At 40.5% G+C, this 17,505-nt stretch overlaps 2 protein-coding genes across 2 annotated transcripts in view; one reads left to right on the top strand and one right to left on the bottom strand.

Annotated features, from left to right (window-relative positions):
* Window positions 1-2,064: 2,064 nt before the first annotated feature.
* Window positions 2,065-9,590, bottom strand: LOC145410777 (inosine triphosphate pyrophosphatase). Its single transcript, XM_080280878.1, has 6 exons — window positions 9,542-9,590; window positions 9,273-9,377; window positions 5,471-5,622; window positions 4,656-4,732; window positions 2,873-3,017; window positions 2,065-2,442 (listed from the first exon to the last, which is right to left on the bottom strand). The coding sequence occupies exons 2-6, from the start codon at window positions 9,362-9,364 to the stop codon at window positions 2,279-2,281; spliced, it is 630 nt and encodes a 209-aa protein (XP_080137004.1). The 5' UTR covers window positions 9,365-9,377; window positions 9,542-9,590; the 3' UTR covers window positions 2,065-2,278.
* A 273-nt stretch (window positions 9,591-9,863) lies between these two features.
* Window positions 9,864-17,505, top strand: part of LOC145410643 (uncharacterized) — a 33,912-nt gene continuing 26,270 nt past the window's right edge. Inside the window, exons 1-5 of the mRNA XM_080280757.1 lie at window positions 9,864-9,959; window positions 13,431-13,588; window positions 15,700-15,811; window positions 16,102-16,163; window positions 16,446-17,503. Coding sequence (XP_080136883.1) covers window positions 9,864-9,959; window positions 13,431-13,588; window positions 15,700-15,811; window positions 16,102-16,163; window positions 16,446-17,503 — 1,486 coding nt within the window. The remainder of the gene's footprint in view (window positions 9,960-13,430; window positions 13,589-15,699; window positions 15,812-16,101; window positions 16,164-16,445; window positions 17,504-17,505) is intronic.

A 17,505-nucleotide genomic window follows, 5' to 3' on the forward strand; every position in this document is an offset into this window, starting at 1 on the left:
TGTAAATTATGTTATTTTTAAAACTTCTTAACTACTATGTATACAGCATATTTTTTTTCAGAATATATAATTTTAGTTTGTTACATTTAAATAAAATTTTTGCACCTAAAATCTTAGGTGCACTGAATAAAATAAACTGTGCTGTATTTGCATGTTTCAATAATTTTTACTATTACTGGTAGCTTTTCATAAACAGTAAATAATATTGCCGGTAAAGTATTGTAGCTATGGTTCATCCAACTTAACATAATGCAGATTTTTTTCCTCTTGCAGCCTGTTTCCCATAGCTCAGTAGTAAAATACAACAGTTCTTTGTCTCTACAAGACTTTCCATAGCACTTTTCCATAACTGGCATCATATTCTAGTACATCAGTACAGTAATCTCTTATAACAACTCAAGATGGAAATTTTAAGTCAAAAGTGAACAAAGTATAATTACAGATGACCATACTAAAATTACAGATACATTTAATTCTGTGATGAAATAATTGTACACAGATAGATGAACAACTGAACCAAGGCCTGTATTTTCAGTAGTTAAGGACGCTACCAAACACCTCTTCCTTAGCAATTTATTTTTGGATATGGCTGGCTGATAGTGTTTTGTACGTTATTCATGCAGAGTATGGCAATGATAGAATGATTTAAGTAACACAGAAAAGGATGGCAACATGTAGTAAGCAAAATATATAATTTAAGAAGAGGTGTTGAGGAGCTTCCTTAACCTATGAGAATACTGGTCCAAGAGAAGAGTACCTAATATAAGTACTACCAGCAACAGAAAGCCTACTGCCTCTCCTTCTCCACTGCCTGTGGGCTTTGAACATTTGTGAATCCAAAGCAACCAACACTGATGATATCCACACATTTATCCATCCATCATCCAACCCAGTATTGTCCCCATCAGTAGTACAGGAGCCTAGAGGCAGGCTTGTCATTCCAGGCATTTAAGACACAAATGACCAGAGACAATAATCTAAAAATACTGAAGTACTAACAGCCAATCCCATTTGATCACCATTGAGGATCAGGGGCCTGAGGGTAGGCTACCATAGTCAGTAGGACACAAAGGTCATTTCAGGGTCAGGGGCTCTACTTGAGAGAGAGAGAGAGAGAGAGAGAGAGAATGTGTGTGTGTGTGTGTCACATCCCTTGTCAGTTACTACTCAAACTACCTGACAACTACGGTATGTCTAAGAGGAATTTTATGATTGGCAGGGCAATGGGGCAAGGGCTCAAGTGACATTCAGCCTTGCCCGTGCACGGCCCTGACTTTACTCCAGTGCAGTTAAGGGTATGTGACCAATCTACTACCCCTAGTAACATTACATGACTGAAAAATGTGCAGTCACCTCTTGGGGATCAAACCTATGCAGGGCCATCACTATGATTAGGGCAATTTAAACACTAGACTGTGAGGCACCAGTGATACTTATCTGTGTCCAAATATCATTCTCTATGTCAACTGTGCATTCATGACCGATTTTTGAGGACTGTGGTGAGTGAGACGGATGAGGAACTGGGAATCTTGATGTCAATTCTGCATTTAAAAAAAAAAAAAAAAAAAAAAAAAAAAAAAAAAACTTCCACAGCACAATATGCCCTCATCATGATACAAAGTTCAGGTCATCATCATCATCTACTCGAGTATTCCCCCATGAGAAGAGTAGGAGCCTGGGGCTAGACAATTTGGTCCTAACACTTAAGATGAGAGTGACCAACCTCACTCATCCTTGAGTGGCAGTACGTGAGCAATAAACCCCTCCCACCCACTGAATATAAACCTGCACCGGCTCAATCTGATTGGAGTACCTTAATTGCCCACTAAACCACCAAGTGCCATAATTTGGTTATATGGTTGACACTTACCACCCAGCATAGTAAATGGCTTCCTGGTGTACAGGAAACCATTTGGCTTGTCACTCAGTGTAAAGTCACCCGTAGACAGAAGGAAGAGGAAAGAATGAAGGAAAGAAAGACAGAAAAGGAAGGAAGAAAGGAAAGGCCAGGCACCCAAGAGCAGCGCTACATCGAGTGAGTGCATGATGAGCACCCCCTACCAGAATTTAACTTATAGTATATGACTACGATATGAGTCAGATTTTATTCCATTTCTAACATGTTTTCTATCATCTACAACTTTGTAATACTAAGATGGCATACAATTCATACCTATTAACTAGTTAAGTTGTCTCACAAACTGTGGTACATAATGAAAAGTAATGTAAAACTGAATGAAATGATTTACAGATCTTACATATGAACAATGTAGGTTTCTCACAAATTATTCTTTTGACTTTCTTCAACCTTAAGTTTCTCTGATAACAACGTCCGGCCTTCCTCATCAGTGAAGTACTCCCTAAGGGCATCGACAGCTTTGAACCGGTGGGAAATGCCATTCTTCACACTGCTGTCGAGTTCAGCGTAGGTCTTATTGTAACCTGAGAAATATAAGCAATATCTGTTATTTGCTTATAAAAACCCCCTTTACTGGTGCTGGAGAGACACCCTCACAAATTGGTACCAACATGTATAACCTATTATACAATTGTTCCCCAACTCCCTGCTTTCCTCCAAAAGGAGGATGGTGGACTACAGAAGAGCAACCTCAGCCTGCAGTCCACTGAGGTCCTGTCAGATGAGCCTGGGACCAGAAAAACAATAATCTCTTGACTGTGATGACATTTTAATATTTCATTCTTGCAATTTTCATATAATATTCTGCTGAAAAGACTTTTTGAACTAGAGAGGTCAGAGCCTTCATTAACTCTTTCTGTACAAGAGATGTGCCCTAAAACAGAACAAGATACTCTGGTAGCATAAAAAATAAAATTAAAATAATGTACTCAGGAGACTCTGAGAGCAACCTACCCTTAGGCAAGAAACACGGATCCCAGCCAAAGTTATTGTCCCCTCTTGGCTCAACGATGGTACCCTGTGTCCGGCCATGAAAAAGCAACACCTCATCTTTAGGATCACCCGTGGAGAAGCCAAAAGTGCACACAGCCTCTGCAGACTGAAGGTGGAAAGACAGTTACAAAGACTGACAAGGTTTGTTCAGTCATGTGTATTAGTCTATGGCTGCTACTTGATTTCATATAGCTGGAGGACATTTTATGGCAAGCCATCAACCCTGGCCACAACTTTATTAAAAAGGGAAATGTTTTGCTCAGCCAAAGCTTCTCTCATCAAAGCCAGCTTTATGAAGTACTGTATATATACCTACCCTTATAAGGAGAATTAGTCCTAAGCAGAAATATTATGTCTTACCTATGACCAAGAACTAGAACAAATGATGTAATTGGAGTCATTCATAGCCTGATACTTTTCTTAGCAATGGATGCACCCTAGAAGTTTATTCTAGTTACTGGCAGCTTATTTAATTCATAAGAGGTGGTCTCCCAACAGGGAAAAGATTACTTTATTTTGACTTTAACTTTTTCAGACAGTTCAGTTATGCCAGCCTGGGGTCATCACAATAATCAAACTAGACACAAGATTTTATACTGACTACTGTTATGGAACTGTATTTGGTAGGAACTCCCTGCAAGTACTGTACATGGTTAATGACACATGCAGATTTCATATTGTAATGTGAGATGCACTTAAAAATCAAGTACTACATGGTACAAATTATCCCCATGGTATATATTTCAAGTATGTACAGTAAACTCAATTATCAGGCATAATTCATCCAAACCCGAGGCCAGTTAAAGCACAATGTCCGACATTGCATAGTACCCCCCCATCAACTCAATATTCGGTGTCAAGCTGGATAATGCGTTACTATCCGTCGCGAACCTCTATCCTAAAAACTTTCCCATGAAAAAAAGATGAAAAATAAGCATAAAATACAATTCAATGATCGATCCATCCATCATCCAATCCTACCTTGCCCCATGAGGAGTGCAGAAGCCCGGGGCTAGGCATGCAAGTCCTGACATTTAAGATGAGAGTGACCAACCTCACTCTTCCCTGAGTGGCATTAAGTGAGCAATAACCCCAACCATCCCTTGGATCTAAACCTTCACCGGCTCAATCCGATTGGAGCGCTGCAATTACCCACCAAACCACCAGGTGCCATAATTTGGTTATATGATTACCACCCAGCACAGTAAACGGTTGCCTGGTATATAGGAAACCATTTGGCTTGTCACTCAGTGCAGAGTCACCCATAGGCAGAAGAAGAGGAAAGAATGAAGGAAAGAAAGACAGTAGAGGGAGTGTAAAGTCATCTGCAGGCAGAAGGATGTAAGGCAGAATGAAGTACAGAAAGACAGAAGAGGAAGGAAGGAAAGGATGGAGGAGAGGAAAGGGCAGACAACCGAGAGCAGCCTTACATCGAGTGAGTGGATGGTAAGCACCCCCACCTACAATACAGTAATACAGCACTGGTTGGCTACCAGTAACGACCCGGTTGATACACCTCAACGCCAGACATTGCATAAAACCGCCAACTATGTCCTGTTTCAGTGCCGGATATTGCTTTGATAGGGCCAAGATATTGCGACGACAGATAATTGAGTGTTTACTGTAGTAACATCTTACTGACATGCATTGTTAACTAGGCACCGGTAGGTGTAAATTCAATAACGTACTCAGTAAATGTAAAATGTGGTCTTTAAAAAAAAAAAATTTGTTTACCAAGCCTTACCTTATCTTCAAATCCAGCAAGAAGCTTATAAAGACCAGCTGGCTGCAGTTTGTCTAAAAACCACTTGATGTATGGACCTGTAGAATGGACAGATTATTGTATGCATACAGTGTTAAAGACTGATAAATGTAAAGTTACAGCCTGGGCCAAACTTTATATTTTAATCAATTCAGTCACTACAAAAGCACTTACATACCCTTCACCACCCTCCCTCCCTCTCTCTGTCACCCAACAGTCTTCCCTGACAGCAGTGAACCACACAGTGAAGCGTCCTACACAATAATGGCCCCGTTCACCAACCTCCTTTCCTCCCTCTATCTACTAGTTTCCTTCCCCCCTTCCCTTCCTCTGTCTAGCTGCCTCCCTTTCTCCCCCTTTCCACCAACCTTTCTCTCTCCCTTCATCCACCAACCTCCCTCTGTCCCTCCATCCACCAATCTCCCCCTCTCCATGCATCTGCCTCTCTCCCTTCATCGGTCTCCCATCCTCTATCCACCTACCTCTCTCCCTCTGTCCACCAGCCTCCATCTCTCCCTGTTTCTTGAATGAACCAGCTTTCCTCCCCAACCCAGCAGTCCCTTATGAGCAGTGGAGCATAATAATGCATCCCTAAAAAAAAAAAAGAAAAAAAGAAAAAAAAAAAAGGTCTTTTCTCCAGCCTCCATCTCTACTCCCTCCCCTCCTCCATCCACCAGCCTCCTCCCCTCCCTTGCTCCCTCTATCAGCTTCTTTTCCTTCCTCCCTCTGTCCCTCCTGCCACCTGCTTCCCTCACTCCATCCCTACATCCTTGCATTTCCCTCCCTCTGTCCCTCACCCGGCAGTCCCCCCAGGGCACTGAAGCACAGTGATGTATCCTCCACAATAACGGGTCCCTTCACCAGCTCTGCAGCTGCCTCACACTTACGACGGCTTATTTCGTCTGCCTCACCCTGGTACTCTGGTAGGTCAATCTTCTGGCTCACAATTCTATTCAAAGGAAAAATGCAATAAATCTTTGTTATACATAAGGGATGACTTGTAAAATATCACATCCATTTACATACAGTTCCATTTATTAGTCTACTTCCAAATGCCTTAATCTTGGAGAAAGTGTTCATAAAATATCACCATGTCAGTCCTGTCCTCCAACATCAGGCTGCCCTACCTCCAACTCACACCAACTTCATTCATATACAGTACTGTACCTCTACATCCCATCCCTCCATCTCATACTCAGTCTCCCTCTCCATCACACTCACATACACTCATTTATACTGTAAACTGGAGGAAACTAACAAATTAGCTTTACAGGCAGTAGTGAAACCCCAACAGACAGTACTCTTTTAATTTAATTATGACCTAACAGCAAAAAAGGATGTCCCCCCTGTTGTGACAATGAAATGCTTGGCTACTGCCCAAGCTTTACGCAACTTAATTCTCGAATACAGTCTGAAAGCAAGACACAAACTTCCTAGCTACAATACAAAACGGTATCCCTGACAAGTCATTTGCAGAAAGGAGTTTAAGCATTATAACCATACACAATCACTCAACAGTAAGAAAATACACTATTTCCTCACTACATACTATAAGTAACATAATATAACTTGTCTGTCCTAACCTAATTATGGCAAAGATAACGCACATTGATATAAAACGACTGCCCCCGCCAGTCCAGCCCCAATGTAAACAATCAGACAGGGGAATATGAATAACACCAACAGCAAACACAATGTATGCAATACCATCTGTATTGACCAAGGACAAAGACTCATTAATATCACCCCCCCCCCCAATAAAAAGGTACTTTTAACAAGGAACTTCTATATGTCAAATATTATCCTACAATGGTAGGTCAATCCAGCCTCTGAACCCCTGAACCCAACTGTCCATTCTTTTTTTTTTTTTTTTTTTTACATTATTGGGATGATATGCTGATGATGACTGACCAGATTATGTGGGTGGGGGGGGTCTCCTCTGAAATATTTGTCACAAATGCTTTGTTTAGTGATTATTGCACTAAATGATGAAGGGTTTCTTCAGCTCCTTCCTCAGCATATATCACTTCTGCATTAAAATCAGCTAAGCTAATGTAACCATCAAACCTAACATATCATAATCAACCTAACATAAGCCGCATTTTCATGAGGCTTTCAGACCGGTCAAGACTAGTCCTGTGGCTGTTCTGGCGAGAGTGTTTCAGAAAAAGCAGATCGGTCAAGGCTGGTCCTGTTTACCCAGTCCTGTGCATAAAGGATGCGCAGTAGCACTGGACATCAAGGACATGAAGGGGCATTCCCTGTCCAGGGTAAACAGCCGATACGGCAAAGATGACCAACAGAAGTAAAAGTTAAATATTATTTTACAAATAGAACTTTACACACATTACGGTCAACAGTGACTTAGGACGGTGATATAAATGTTGCTACTTGAAATGAATACTTGTTTAACCCCTAACCGCTAAGTAATGTCTATACACGTCACAATCAGGGTGCTACATGGCCGCCGGGTAGCGGCTATACACGCAAGCGTCTTCCAGTCACCATTTGAGCTGGCCGCCATTTCATCTCACCACCAAAGGGTTGGGAGGGAGTCCCCCCATAGCACACATGCTAGTCAGTCTGTACCGTGCTTTTGCCAGGTGTACAACAATGTCTCCAGGTTCCTATTTCTCTGAGTCCGTCCATGCCACATGTAGCCAATTGCATCACTCACCCCTGCCAAGGCTCTTTCCAAGGATACTAGAAAAGGGGTCAATGATAGTGCCATAAGCCATGCCTTGGATGCAACAGCATCTAGTTTATCTAGTAGAGGAGAATTAATCACACTGACAGCAAAGCCATAGTCGCTGCCGCAGGCAGACACAAGAACACGTCCTGTGCTCATGCTGAAAATTACTATAGTTCTCTTCCTCATGTCATTACTCATCAACTCAACGACCTACAGATCTGCAAATACTTTCATTCCCAAGAGGAAGAGTTGGTGAGTAGTATGGCCTTTAATCTGTTTCCTTAAGTGCTATACTTTCCAAGATATTAAGGTTTGAAAACAAGCAACTTCCGGGAAACTGCCCGTAGTGAAGTGACAACTGCATTAAAAATAGGCTGGCATTTGGTTAAACCTGAATTGAAAAAGATGATCAGTTATGACTGAAGTAGGAAGATTATAATGTCTGGAGAGAAATTTAAATTCCATGTCTCAGTGGATTATCATAAGGTAATGATGGCATTTATGACTATTTCCCAGTAATAATTCCTTAAGGATGAGTATTGCATCCTTTGCCTCTGGTTATTAGTTCTCTTTTAAATGAAAGGGTAAGCTGAACATTTATTTCACTATATGGTGTTATGAGAGCTCATTATCATGATTCTCAGAGAAACACACTAAGAAGCTGTCATATTTTCTACGATGTACAAACAGCTACTGTGTACACTAGTAATGATATTTATAGCCAGAATGATTTATTACCATTTTATTCTCTCTCTATAACTCACCTGATTCGGTCATGACTATGCCCACTCCCTTCTCCAGTCACTAGGAGCACAGTAAGGATGGAACTGGATTCTAATCCATTCTCGCGAGCATCAAGTAGGTCCAGAAAACTGTGACTGGTTTTGACTGGTCTAAAATTCCCCCACAAAAATGCAACTTTAACTTCCATGTTGATAGAATATCAGATCTCCCATCTAACTGCACCTAAATTAGGGTTGCCATACCTGAACAGTCCAAATACCGGACGCCTCCACTGAAAGCCATGCACCCCTCAACACAAACTTTGGGCTTTTGGCGATATGAAACCCTTACCCTTATATATATACTGTATATATCAATGCTACTGTGCTGTACTACATCCATCCATCATCCTGACATTTAAGATGAGAGTGACCAGCCTCATTCATCCTTGAGTGGCAATATGTGAGCAATAAACCCCAATCATTCCTTGGATATAAACCTGCACAAACTCAATCCGACTGGAGCTCCTTCTTGAATCTTTTTTACAATATAATGCAAATTGGGCAAAGTACAAACTGGCAAGATTATGACTGTAAAATGCAACAACGCCTTAGATGTATGATAAGATCACAAGAATAACAAATGCTACAGAGCCTGGCAAGATTATGACTGTAAAATGCAACAACGCCTTAGATGTATGATAAGATCACAAGAATAACAAATGCTACAGAGCAAATATGAAAACTAAGCCAATAACTGCATCCAGTTACCATTTCTTTTATGGCTATAACAGCACTATGGGAAGAAAAAAAAATCTCGTGGTTGAACAAGAGGAAAAGGCAGGGCATTTTTGCTAGCTGCTAGCACTAAACCAACCAAGTTGGCAGCACTTACCAGCTGACAAAAACAACGAAAGTCACTCTCTCTCTCTCCCTCTCTCATCATTACAGATTTTAATACCTGTAGTATATTAAATTTTTCGAGAAAAAGTGACGGAAGCAGAAATTCTGAACTTCTACCGTAGAGAAATTTTAAAATTTCTCCCGAACAATAATTTTGACACCTAAATGCAGGGCATGTCCGGGAAAATCAGGACGTATGGCAACCCTAACCTAAATACCAACTGAGCTGTAAAGGGTTTGGGAATAGTTATGTTACAATATACGTGCTGTAGTGTGTATTACTTGAATGGGAAGGAGTTGCCGAGTATTGCCCTGACTTCCTCCAGTTTCTTAGCATTCCCAGTGACAAAAACCAGTGGTCGTGGAGCTGTCATGATGGATGATGCACTGCAATATAGATTATATTAGTACAGTATAAACATTATTCACATCGCACTTCTCAGTACAACACAGTGTGGTAACTCTACTCAAGCTACTTTATCTGACAGTATTTTATTAGACTACTGAACTACCATAACCATAGCACCGGCACTTGTCTCCTAAAATCTTACCTTCTTCTTCATCTCTATTGAGTTCGTCAGATCGTCTTCTGTTCCTTCCAGGACTTTAGATTGGGACGAACTCTAATGATAGAGTTATATTTAAGCAATTATTTTATTCATGCCAAGTGATATTAGTTTCTAGTAATGAGTATATAGCCAGGATTATTTTCTCATAAATGAGAAATTTAAGTCAATGCTACAAGTAAACTCAAGAATATAATTGATTAACACACTCATGCAACTGAATAATACGTTACTTTTAATAAAAATACAGGCCACTGCGGGTTATATTTAAATATTTAATACCGTTTCCCCTTGGGTGTAAACAAACATGGCCGCCAAAACACATCAGTGGGTCAGGATTTTTGAGGTTAATGAAACAAAACGGCACCCCAAAGGCTACACTGTATATCAAGTGAAATCTACTGTAAGTGTAGACTTCCCTTATGTCTAAGAAAAACTTTAGAGCAATAAAATTTTGTTGGACGTATTAAATAGGAATTTAGTAAACTTTGCTAAGAATATGAAAGTGACATCGTCCTTCACCTTATAGGATAACCGAGATATTTGGGTCACTTCCCGAATCACGAAGTTGCTTTGAATATATTTTGCCCGTCTGTTATGTATTTTACATGCATGACCCATTTTGGATGCACAGTCTTACTTGCACTGGGAAATCAGTATTTATGGAGGAGATAAGTTTAGGCTACATTACCTCTTTGGCCCAGAAGTATAAACTGATAATCTCTGGTACAAGAGTATGTAACCATATGAAAGGAAACAGTCTATATAGTTCCCTTATTTCTTTCAATCCTTTTTTTTTTTTTTTTTTTTTTTTCTCAGCAACAGGTAAGGTTAGGCTAAGTACCGGTACTTAACTTATAACCATGACCTTGAAACTCATTTCACTTTCTTCTTATGGAGTTTGGCATAAAACTCCAAGTTTGTCTTCTTTTTATGGAGTTTAGCCTCTTCAGTCGGGCAGGAAGTGGTGAAGATATACATACCGTACTGTTAGCACACTTGCATGTAAGCTGTTTAATCAGTTGAAGTATCTAAATGAATGTCTTTTGGTATTAACCTCTTTGACATTTTGTATGGGATGTACTGCATCCTTCATGAATGCTTCCAAGGCATAGAAAATCCTCATTGATTTTTTTTTTTTTTTTTTTTTTTTTTTTTTACTTAAAAAATATAAAGTCTACAGTAAGATAATGATAACTGCCTCTTAAGTCCCATTGGTACCTGTCAAGCTGATTTGCAGGTTATACCCAGTTTACAGTACCAGTTGTAAAAAAAATAAAGTTATGATGATTTTAGACATCCTCCTCATCATCATTATCATCATCATCCAAACCTCCTTTCTCACCTTAGGTCAGGGTGAGGAGTAACAATGTCCATATTAGACACAACCAGCAAAAAGAAGGGCTTGGTGTACTGGTATGCATCCAACAGAGACTGTCATTCCCAGACACTAATAAGGTCTCCCTACATGAACTATAAAATAACATTACAGTATTCATACGGTATGTTTTGGCATTATAGCTTGTTTCATTGTAAACTACTGTGATATGGATCAGTTGGTTTGGCCTGGTAGCACTCCTCCACCTTGCCGTGTTCTGTGCCAGCTGTCTAAATTATCTTTAGATGTGAGGTCAGCACACACCACTTTGTTCCATGTCTGTCTCGAGCTGCCTTTCTGTCTATGGCTTGGCATCTCAATACAGTAGCTACTCCTACACACCTCACCCAACTTCCCTGGTCCATCTTCTTGACATATTCATAAACATTTTGTAGTTCATTACCGGTGTCTATGGAAACTACAATCTCAAAACAGTCCTCTTTACTCTCATTTTAATATCCTTGAATCAAATTACACTGTATTATTATTTCTTAAAATGCCTTCATCTTAAAAACTGGCATGCAGAAAGGAGTAAGTATTAAATGAGATAGATGTCATACTGTAATAATGATGTGGTTGATATCACATTTCACACCACACTGCACTTGCCCAGAAATCCTTTGAATCCATGTGACATATTTGAGTTTGTTCTTGCAGCTACCAGATAGTTTTATTCAAGTTACAAAAGAGTTTTTTAATTGAAGGAGTGCTGTCTCTAACCTTTCTGGTTTTGAAAGTTTATGCTAAACTGAAAAAAGTCATCAGGAGATTGCATGGAGAAAATTAAAAAGACATCCTTGGGCCCTGTGGGTTAATGATGTGTTGTTCATCAGTCCATAATTCTGTACTGCACAAACAGACAAGTCACATAACATCAACAAAACATCCATGGGAGCATCAGCTTTACCTTCAGTTGAGTCAGGGGTCATAGTTGAAGAAGAATATCAGTAGATGGCCATTATTTTCTAAACACTTTTTTTTTACTATATTCAGAAAAAACAATGTTATATAGTATGTAAGTATATGCGAATGTGCAAAGTATCCTGTTTAATATATTTCAGTAGAACAATGCCATAGGTAATGTGAATTAAAGAAAAAAAGCGACATCACTTAACAGGCATACAAAAAAGCCAACATTGCGAAGTGAGGTAACATCACCAACAGATATACAGTAAAAGTCCTATAATCTGAATGGCAGGGGACTGGGAGTCTTTTGAACTACACTGTATTGGTTTTTCGAACTATTGGGAGGGACCTCTGAACACATTAGAAATACTGTACTGTATATAGATGATCAATAAATAAACACTTATGGTAAAATGATATGGATTATTGTTTTACTCGCTGGAAATGCATAGAAGTGTAGCTGAATAGTTGCAGGCAGGTACATCCAAGTCCAAGAGCAAATCCAAGCTTGATAAATCCAAGTCTAATTCAGATAAACCTATAGATAAAGCTGGCTTGAAAAATTTGGAGCACCTGCATTGGGATAATTGGATTATTGGTGGTCGGATTAAAGGACTCTTCCTGTAGTGTGCTTGTTTTAACCTGATGAAGGTCCCTGACCCCTTTCAGCTTAGTTGATGGCCAAGTGTAGTGAAATGAGAAGTGCAGTTTGTTTAACCCACCACGTCCCGGCAAATTTTTCGCCACTGACCCACCCCAATCCCGACAGATTTTAGAAAAGTTTTTTTTTAGGGGAGGCTAAAACCTCTGCTTTTTATGAGAACCATTGAAAATTCAGAGAGAAACTGCTCAGTTGAGTTAGAAATATGGTAGAAGTAAGAGTACCTTTACCTTGTTACCGTGTTCTCTCAGGCCAGGCTCGAGAGAAAACTTTTTCAGTGAGAGGGGTAGCTATTTCAAACCATTCATACCTGGTTAGATATTTATTTGGTACGAATTTATATGTAGTACAAGAGTATATTGGTTTTCAGACAATAATATAGGCAATATAAGCGTTGTTCACTCACCAAAAACATCAACATATGGCACCTTCTTTCTCTGGCTTATTTCTTCCTTTGTCCTCCACCTCAGGAATCACTTTCGCCTTGAATTTTGTCATTGGAGAGACCATGGTGCGACATGTCTTTACTGGCCAAGTCACTGCTTACAGGTGAGTTGCCGAGAAAATTGCTGCAGGGGGGGAGGGGGGGTCAGGTGGGTCCGGGCATTATCCCCGCCTGGCGTTGGGTAGAGGAAGGTCTCCCACATATGCCTACCAAAAATCACCCGTGAAACTTGAAAAATGTGCAAATGATGGACCTCGCAATTGCATAACGTATGGATACATCGTCGGGTGTCACCGTGACAAAACGTGGTGACATATCCATACATCGTTGGGACGCGGCGGGTTAATAACCAAGAAATTTCATTCCTGCCCCTTAATACTGGTACTCAGTAAATTTAATTCAGTCAAATTAGTTATCAAGTTTGGTAATGGCCCAGTTCTGTTAGGTGAAAACAGGCCAACTGTAGTAATACTGCATGTTACAGGTGTTCCCACGCAGCAGCCCTGAGGCATCAACATCAGTTTGTGTGTGGCGTCGGTACTCAGAGGTGCGGCGTTTACACCGGGCCATATCTGAGCTGCATGCCAAGCTGGGACTTCAAGGTCAGGTCCCACCTTTCCCAAGAGCAACGGTACTCAACAGGTAAACTGGATTCTGCCACCAGGTTAACCCCTTCAACCTACCTGATGACTTTTTTTTTATAATTTTCTTGTTTTTTTAATAGCAAAGACTCAAGTGCAGATAATGAGGTCCATGATATGGAACCAGGTTTCTAGGAGTTTGAATATTATATGGATGATTGAATGGCTCATTTCACTGGACATGCTCTTAATGTCTTTTCCACTGTACTGTACATTTTCTCTCTTCATTTCTAGACCCATCACCTCAATTTAGAGTGGATGAAGAGTCAGGATAATGGATGAGTAGATGGTTTAGGAATATAAAAGTATTCTTTCATATATGCCGGTACTCTTTAGTGCTTATGTACATTGGAGTACTGTACAGGTGGTCCCCCACTTAAGATCAGGTTACGTTCCAAGAAACTGATCGTAAGTGGAATTGTTTCTAAAGTCAAAAATTCATTTAACCTGATAGCTGCTATGTACATCATATGAAGAATAGCATGTGACTGCTACATACATCATATGATCAAGCTTTTTTTTTTTTTTTAAGACACTTCATTTTTCACCCAAACATCCATAAATAGTGCACCACAGCCAAACTAAGGTAAATAATGAACTCATATTTGGTTTTCCTGTTCTTTCCCATGCACTTTTGCATTTAGCCTCTAAGAGCAAAAATTATTTTTGAGGAAAAAAAATTGCTTTTTTTTTTTTTTTTTTTTATTTCGCATGGGGGGATCGACCACAAAACCTAATGCCGCAGTTGACGGATTTATACTACCAAACAACTGACCATCATAGCTTAGCCAAGCCTACCTTAAACGTGCTTGGAATACATGGTTTAGTCTACAGTTGGGGAAAATGATTAACACAAAGCCATTTTGATAATGAAGTGTTGAATGTCTCATGTAATTTATTGAATACTGTACTGAGATCATTGATTGCGAAAGTCCAGGTTTAAGTGTGGTGTGATGGCTGTTATGGGCTTGGTCCTGGTCATTTCAGCCGTAAGTCATTTAGGCCGTAACGTCCAAATAGTTTATGTTATATTGTTTAGGTCGTTAGGCAGTTTGGCCATTTGCCAGTTTGGACGTTACAGACTAAAAGACTTATGGCTGAAACGACTAGGACCCTGTGGGCTTGCCACCTTCGTGCTGGACAATTATCTTGAGTTTCATCTCAAGAGTAATTACCTTCCTCCTCTTCTCACCAGTAGAAGGAGAGACAGATGGGCATTGTGTAGACATGATGGTTGCACAAAACACAACATAGATACAGGGGGGTATCTAAAAAAAAACGCAACCATCACAAAACACTGTAGAGTATTGGAGCATCGATTGTTTACACTAGCGACCAAACTGGCTGCCTGGGATTGGGCTCGCTGCTGCTGCCCAGTATCATAAGAGAGTATCGTACCGCATTTCCCTAGTCTAGGGAAAGTTCAAAATTCAAATTTCGAAGTGTGGTTTCTGCCATCGTAAAGTCGAAAATTTGTACTGGTAAGTCAACTTTTCGTAAAACAGGGACCATCTGTATTTATATCGTATTCAGTTATAGTGTCATTGTCTTCACAATATCCAATCCTTTCCTTCTCTCTTTGGTACCCATCAGTAGAGAATAGCGATAACAGAACTGTCTCCAGGCTACTGAGTCCTAGCTTGCTTCTGCTACTGACAGAAAAGATTTCTTGGCCTGTATTTTTGTCAGCTTGGGAGCTTTTCTAACTCCTCTTTGGTAGTAGTTTATCTTGCATATCGCAGATCACTATTGTGTTGAATTTGTTTATGTTTTTAAATCCAACTTTGCCTATAGAAACAGCATAATAAAATGTATAAGTGCTCCAGATATAGAATGCATTTGTAAGGAAATTGTGCGAGGGAGCCTCCTTTAACTGCTTGAATCCAGGTGACATCCTGTTTTGGTCAGTCTTATTGTTACCAGACAGTTGTATTCAACTTCAGAGAACTTGTATTGAATGGACTAATAAATATTGTATCAAACCTCTCCTAAGTTAAGGACAATAGTGAGGTGATGGCAGGAATAGTGAATCAATATTCCCAGGCTCTGTAGGTTAAAATGAATGAGAATACAGGCCCACATGTTGAATGAAAACCTCTCATGTCCCTTCAGGTTTGAGGCAGATGTTGTAGAGGGTAGGCGACAAGCAGCACTCAACCTCCTCAGGTTTATAGGCCAGCACAATGTTCTCTTCACCTCAGAGGCATTCACTAACTTCATCCAGGTAAGACTGGTTTTGCTATTTGTGGCAAGTCTTCAGGAATATACAGAGAAATGGTTGAATAAAGTTCCATTGCTGTAATCTGCCAATTTCCCTGATTTATATTTATAGTTTGGGGTGTTTGTAAAATGTTTGGATAATTAACATGACATCCATGAATTATGATAGTGACTGACCACAGGTGAGTGAGAGTACAAACTCTGCTTTATTTATGATAGTGTATCTGTTTATATCCTTTGTTTTTTATGTTTGCATCTTAAATGTATTCTTGTATCACCATTTTCTGTTTGCAGAATGATGAGGAAAGCATCAGAAGGCACAAAGCCAGGGGGAAAAGGAAAAACTCCAAAGACAGGTAAGAGTTGTACACCTGCCCTCTTAAAGTTGAGAGGGCAAAGGCATTATTATTTTCTTATTTTTGCTACCACCAGACAGTTTTACTCATCTTTGTAAAAACTTCTCATAGTGTAGGGGTAACGAGTGGTGCCTATGATAAATTTTGCAATAATTTCATCATATTTTGAGATTTAATAATTATTGTTTAACCCATTCTGTATGAGAGAGAGAGAGAGAGAGAGAGAGAGAGAGGACTTCTCTCTTCTGAAAGTGTTAATTCCAGGCTATCATCTTTGGCCAGGCCGAAAGAAACGGAACATTTGGCCAGCACACTGGGCATTCAGGACTCCACCTCCCTGTATGCCCAGCTAAGTGACACCGAGGAGGACCTTAGTGTGTGCTCCAGCCTAGACTCCCCACCCCCACCTCTCCAGCCTCTGTTTAACACACTTGGTCCGCCCGTACCCAAACTCAGACCACCGCTGAACTCTCTGGAATCTCACATACCAGATGTTGATCTTTCCTTGCCAGCTCTGAAAACACCCCCAGCCTCTCCCCTACTCCCAACGAGTCAGAGTGGTGTATATGTTGTGTATCCTGATTCTAAGACTTTAAATACTCCTAATGCACCACAGGATTTTGACCAAGATTCATCAACAGCAGCTGATGATTCAAGGAGAGTGCCAGAGTTCTCACAAAGTACACTATGTAATGCACAAGCACGAAAACCATACCAAACTGTTATGTTAAATAATAACAAGGAAACGTTGAAGAGAGGTGACAATGCTATACTAGACAGCAGCCATGGTTTAGGCAGTGAATATGAAGTAGAGAATAGTAGTGTGTTTGACTTTCCCACCAGTGACTGTGTGAGTGGAGACAAAGAGACTCAGGATGGACTTATCAAGAGTGACAGGGATGAGGAGAATAAAGCTGAGAGACACACATCAACCTCATCCCTGTCCAGTGTCTCATCCCAGCCATTCTGTGTTTATGAGAATCCTGTGCATGACTCTCCCAAGCAGCAGGATGTCCCCTATCCAAACGAAACAGTGCCCATTGATGTCCCCTCCCAGCGTCGCCCTCTTCCCCCTATTGATGTGAGCAGGAGATCCAGTACTGGTAGTAGGAAAAGCTCAGTGCCATTAACCCCACTCACGCCACTCACGCAAACTGTAACCCCACTTGTGCCCTCCACAAAAGCCCCACCCAGCCCCCAGGAGGTTGCCAATGCGCAGTACATCTTTGTGGCAGCACAGCAGATTAGTGAGGCACAGCAGCATGAACAGCAGCGGCAGTACAGGCAGGCCCTCAACATGTATCGGGAAGGAGTCAGCACACTCCTCCAGGGGGTACAAGGT

The sequence above is a fragment of the Coenobita brevimanus genome, chromosome 86 (assembly GCF_032717465.1).
Source record: "Coenobita brevimanus isolate Jiangsu-jjx chromosome 86, ASM3271746v2, whole genome shotgun sequence".
NCBI lineage: Eukaryota > Metazoa > Arthropoda > Malacostraca > Decapoda > Coenobitidae > Coenobita > Coenobita brevimanus.

Excerpts from the sequence above, each read along its gene's own strand:
- LOC145410777 (XM_080280878.1), bottom strand. The coding sequence starts at position 9,364 with ATGACAGCTCCACGACCACTGGTTTTTGTCACTGGGAATGCTAAGAAA. Across the intron at positions 5,623-9,272 it reads GGCAACTCCTTCCCATTCAA|AATTGTGAGCCAGAAGATTG; the intron begins GTAATACACACT and ends TCCTTTGAATAG. Across the intron at positions 3,018-4,655 it reads TTGCTGGATTTGAAGATAAG|TCTGCAGAGGCTGTGTGCAC; the intron begins GTAAGGCTTGGT and ends TTCCACCTTCAG.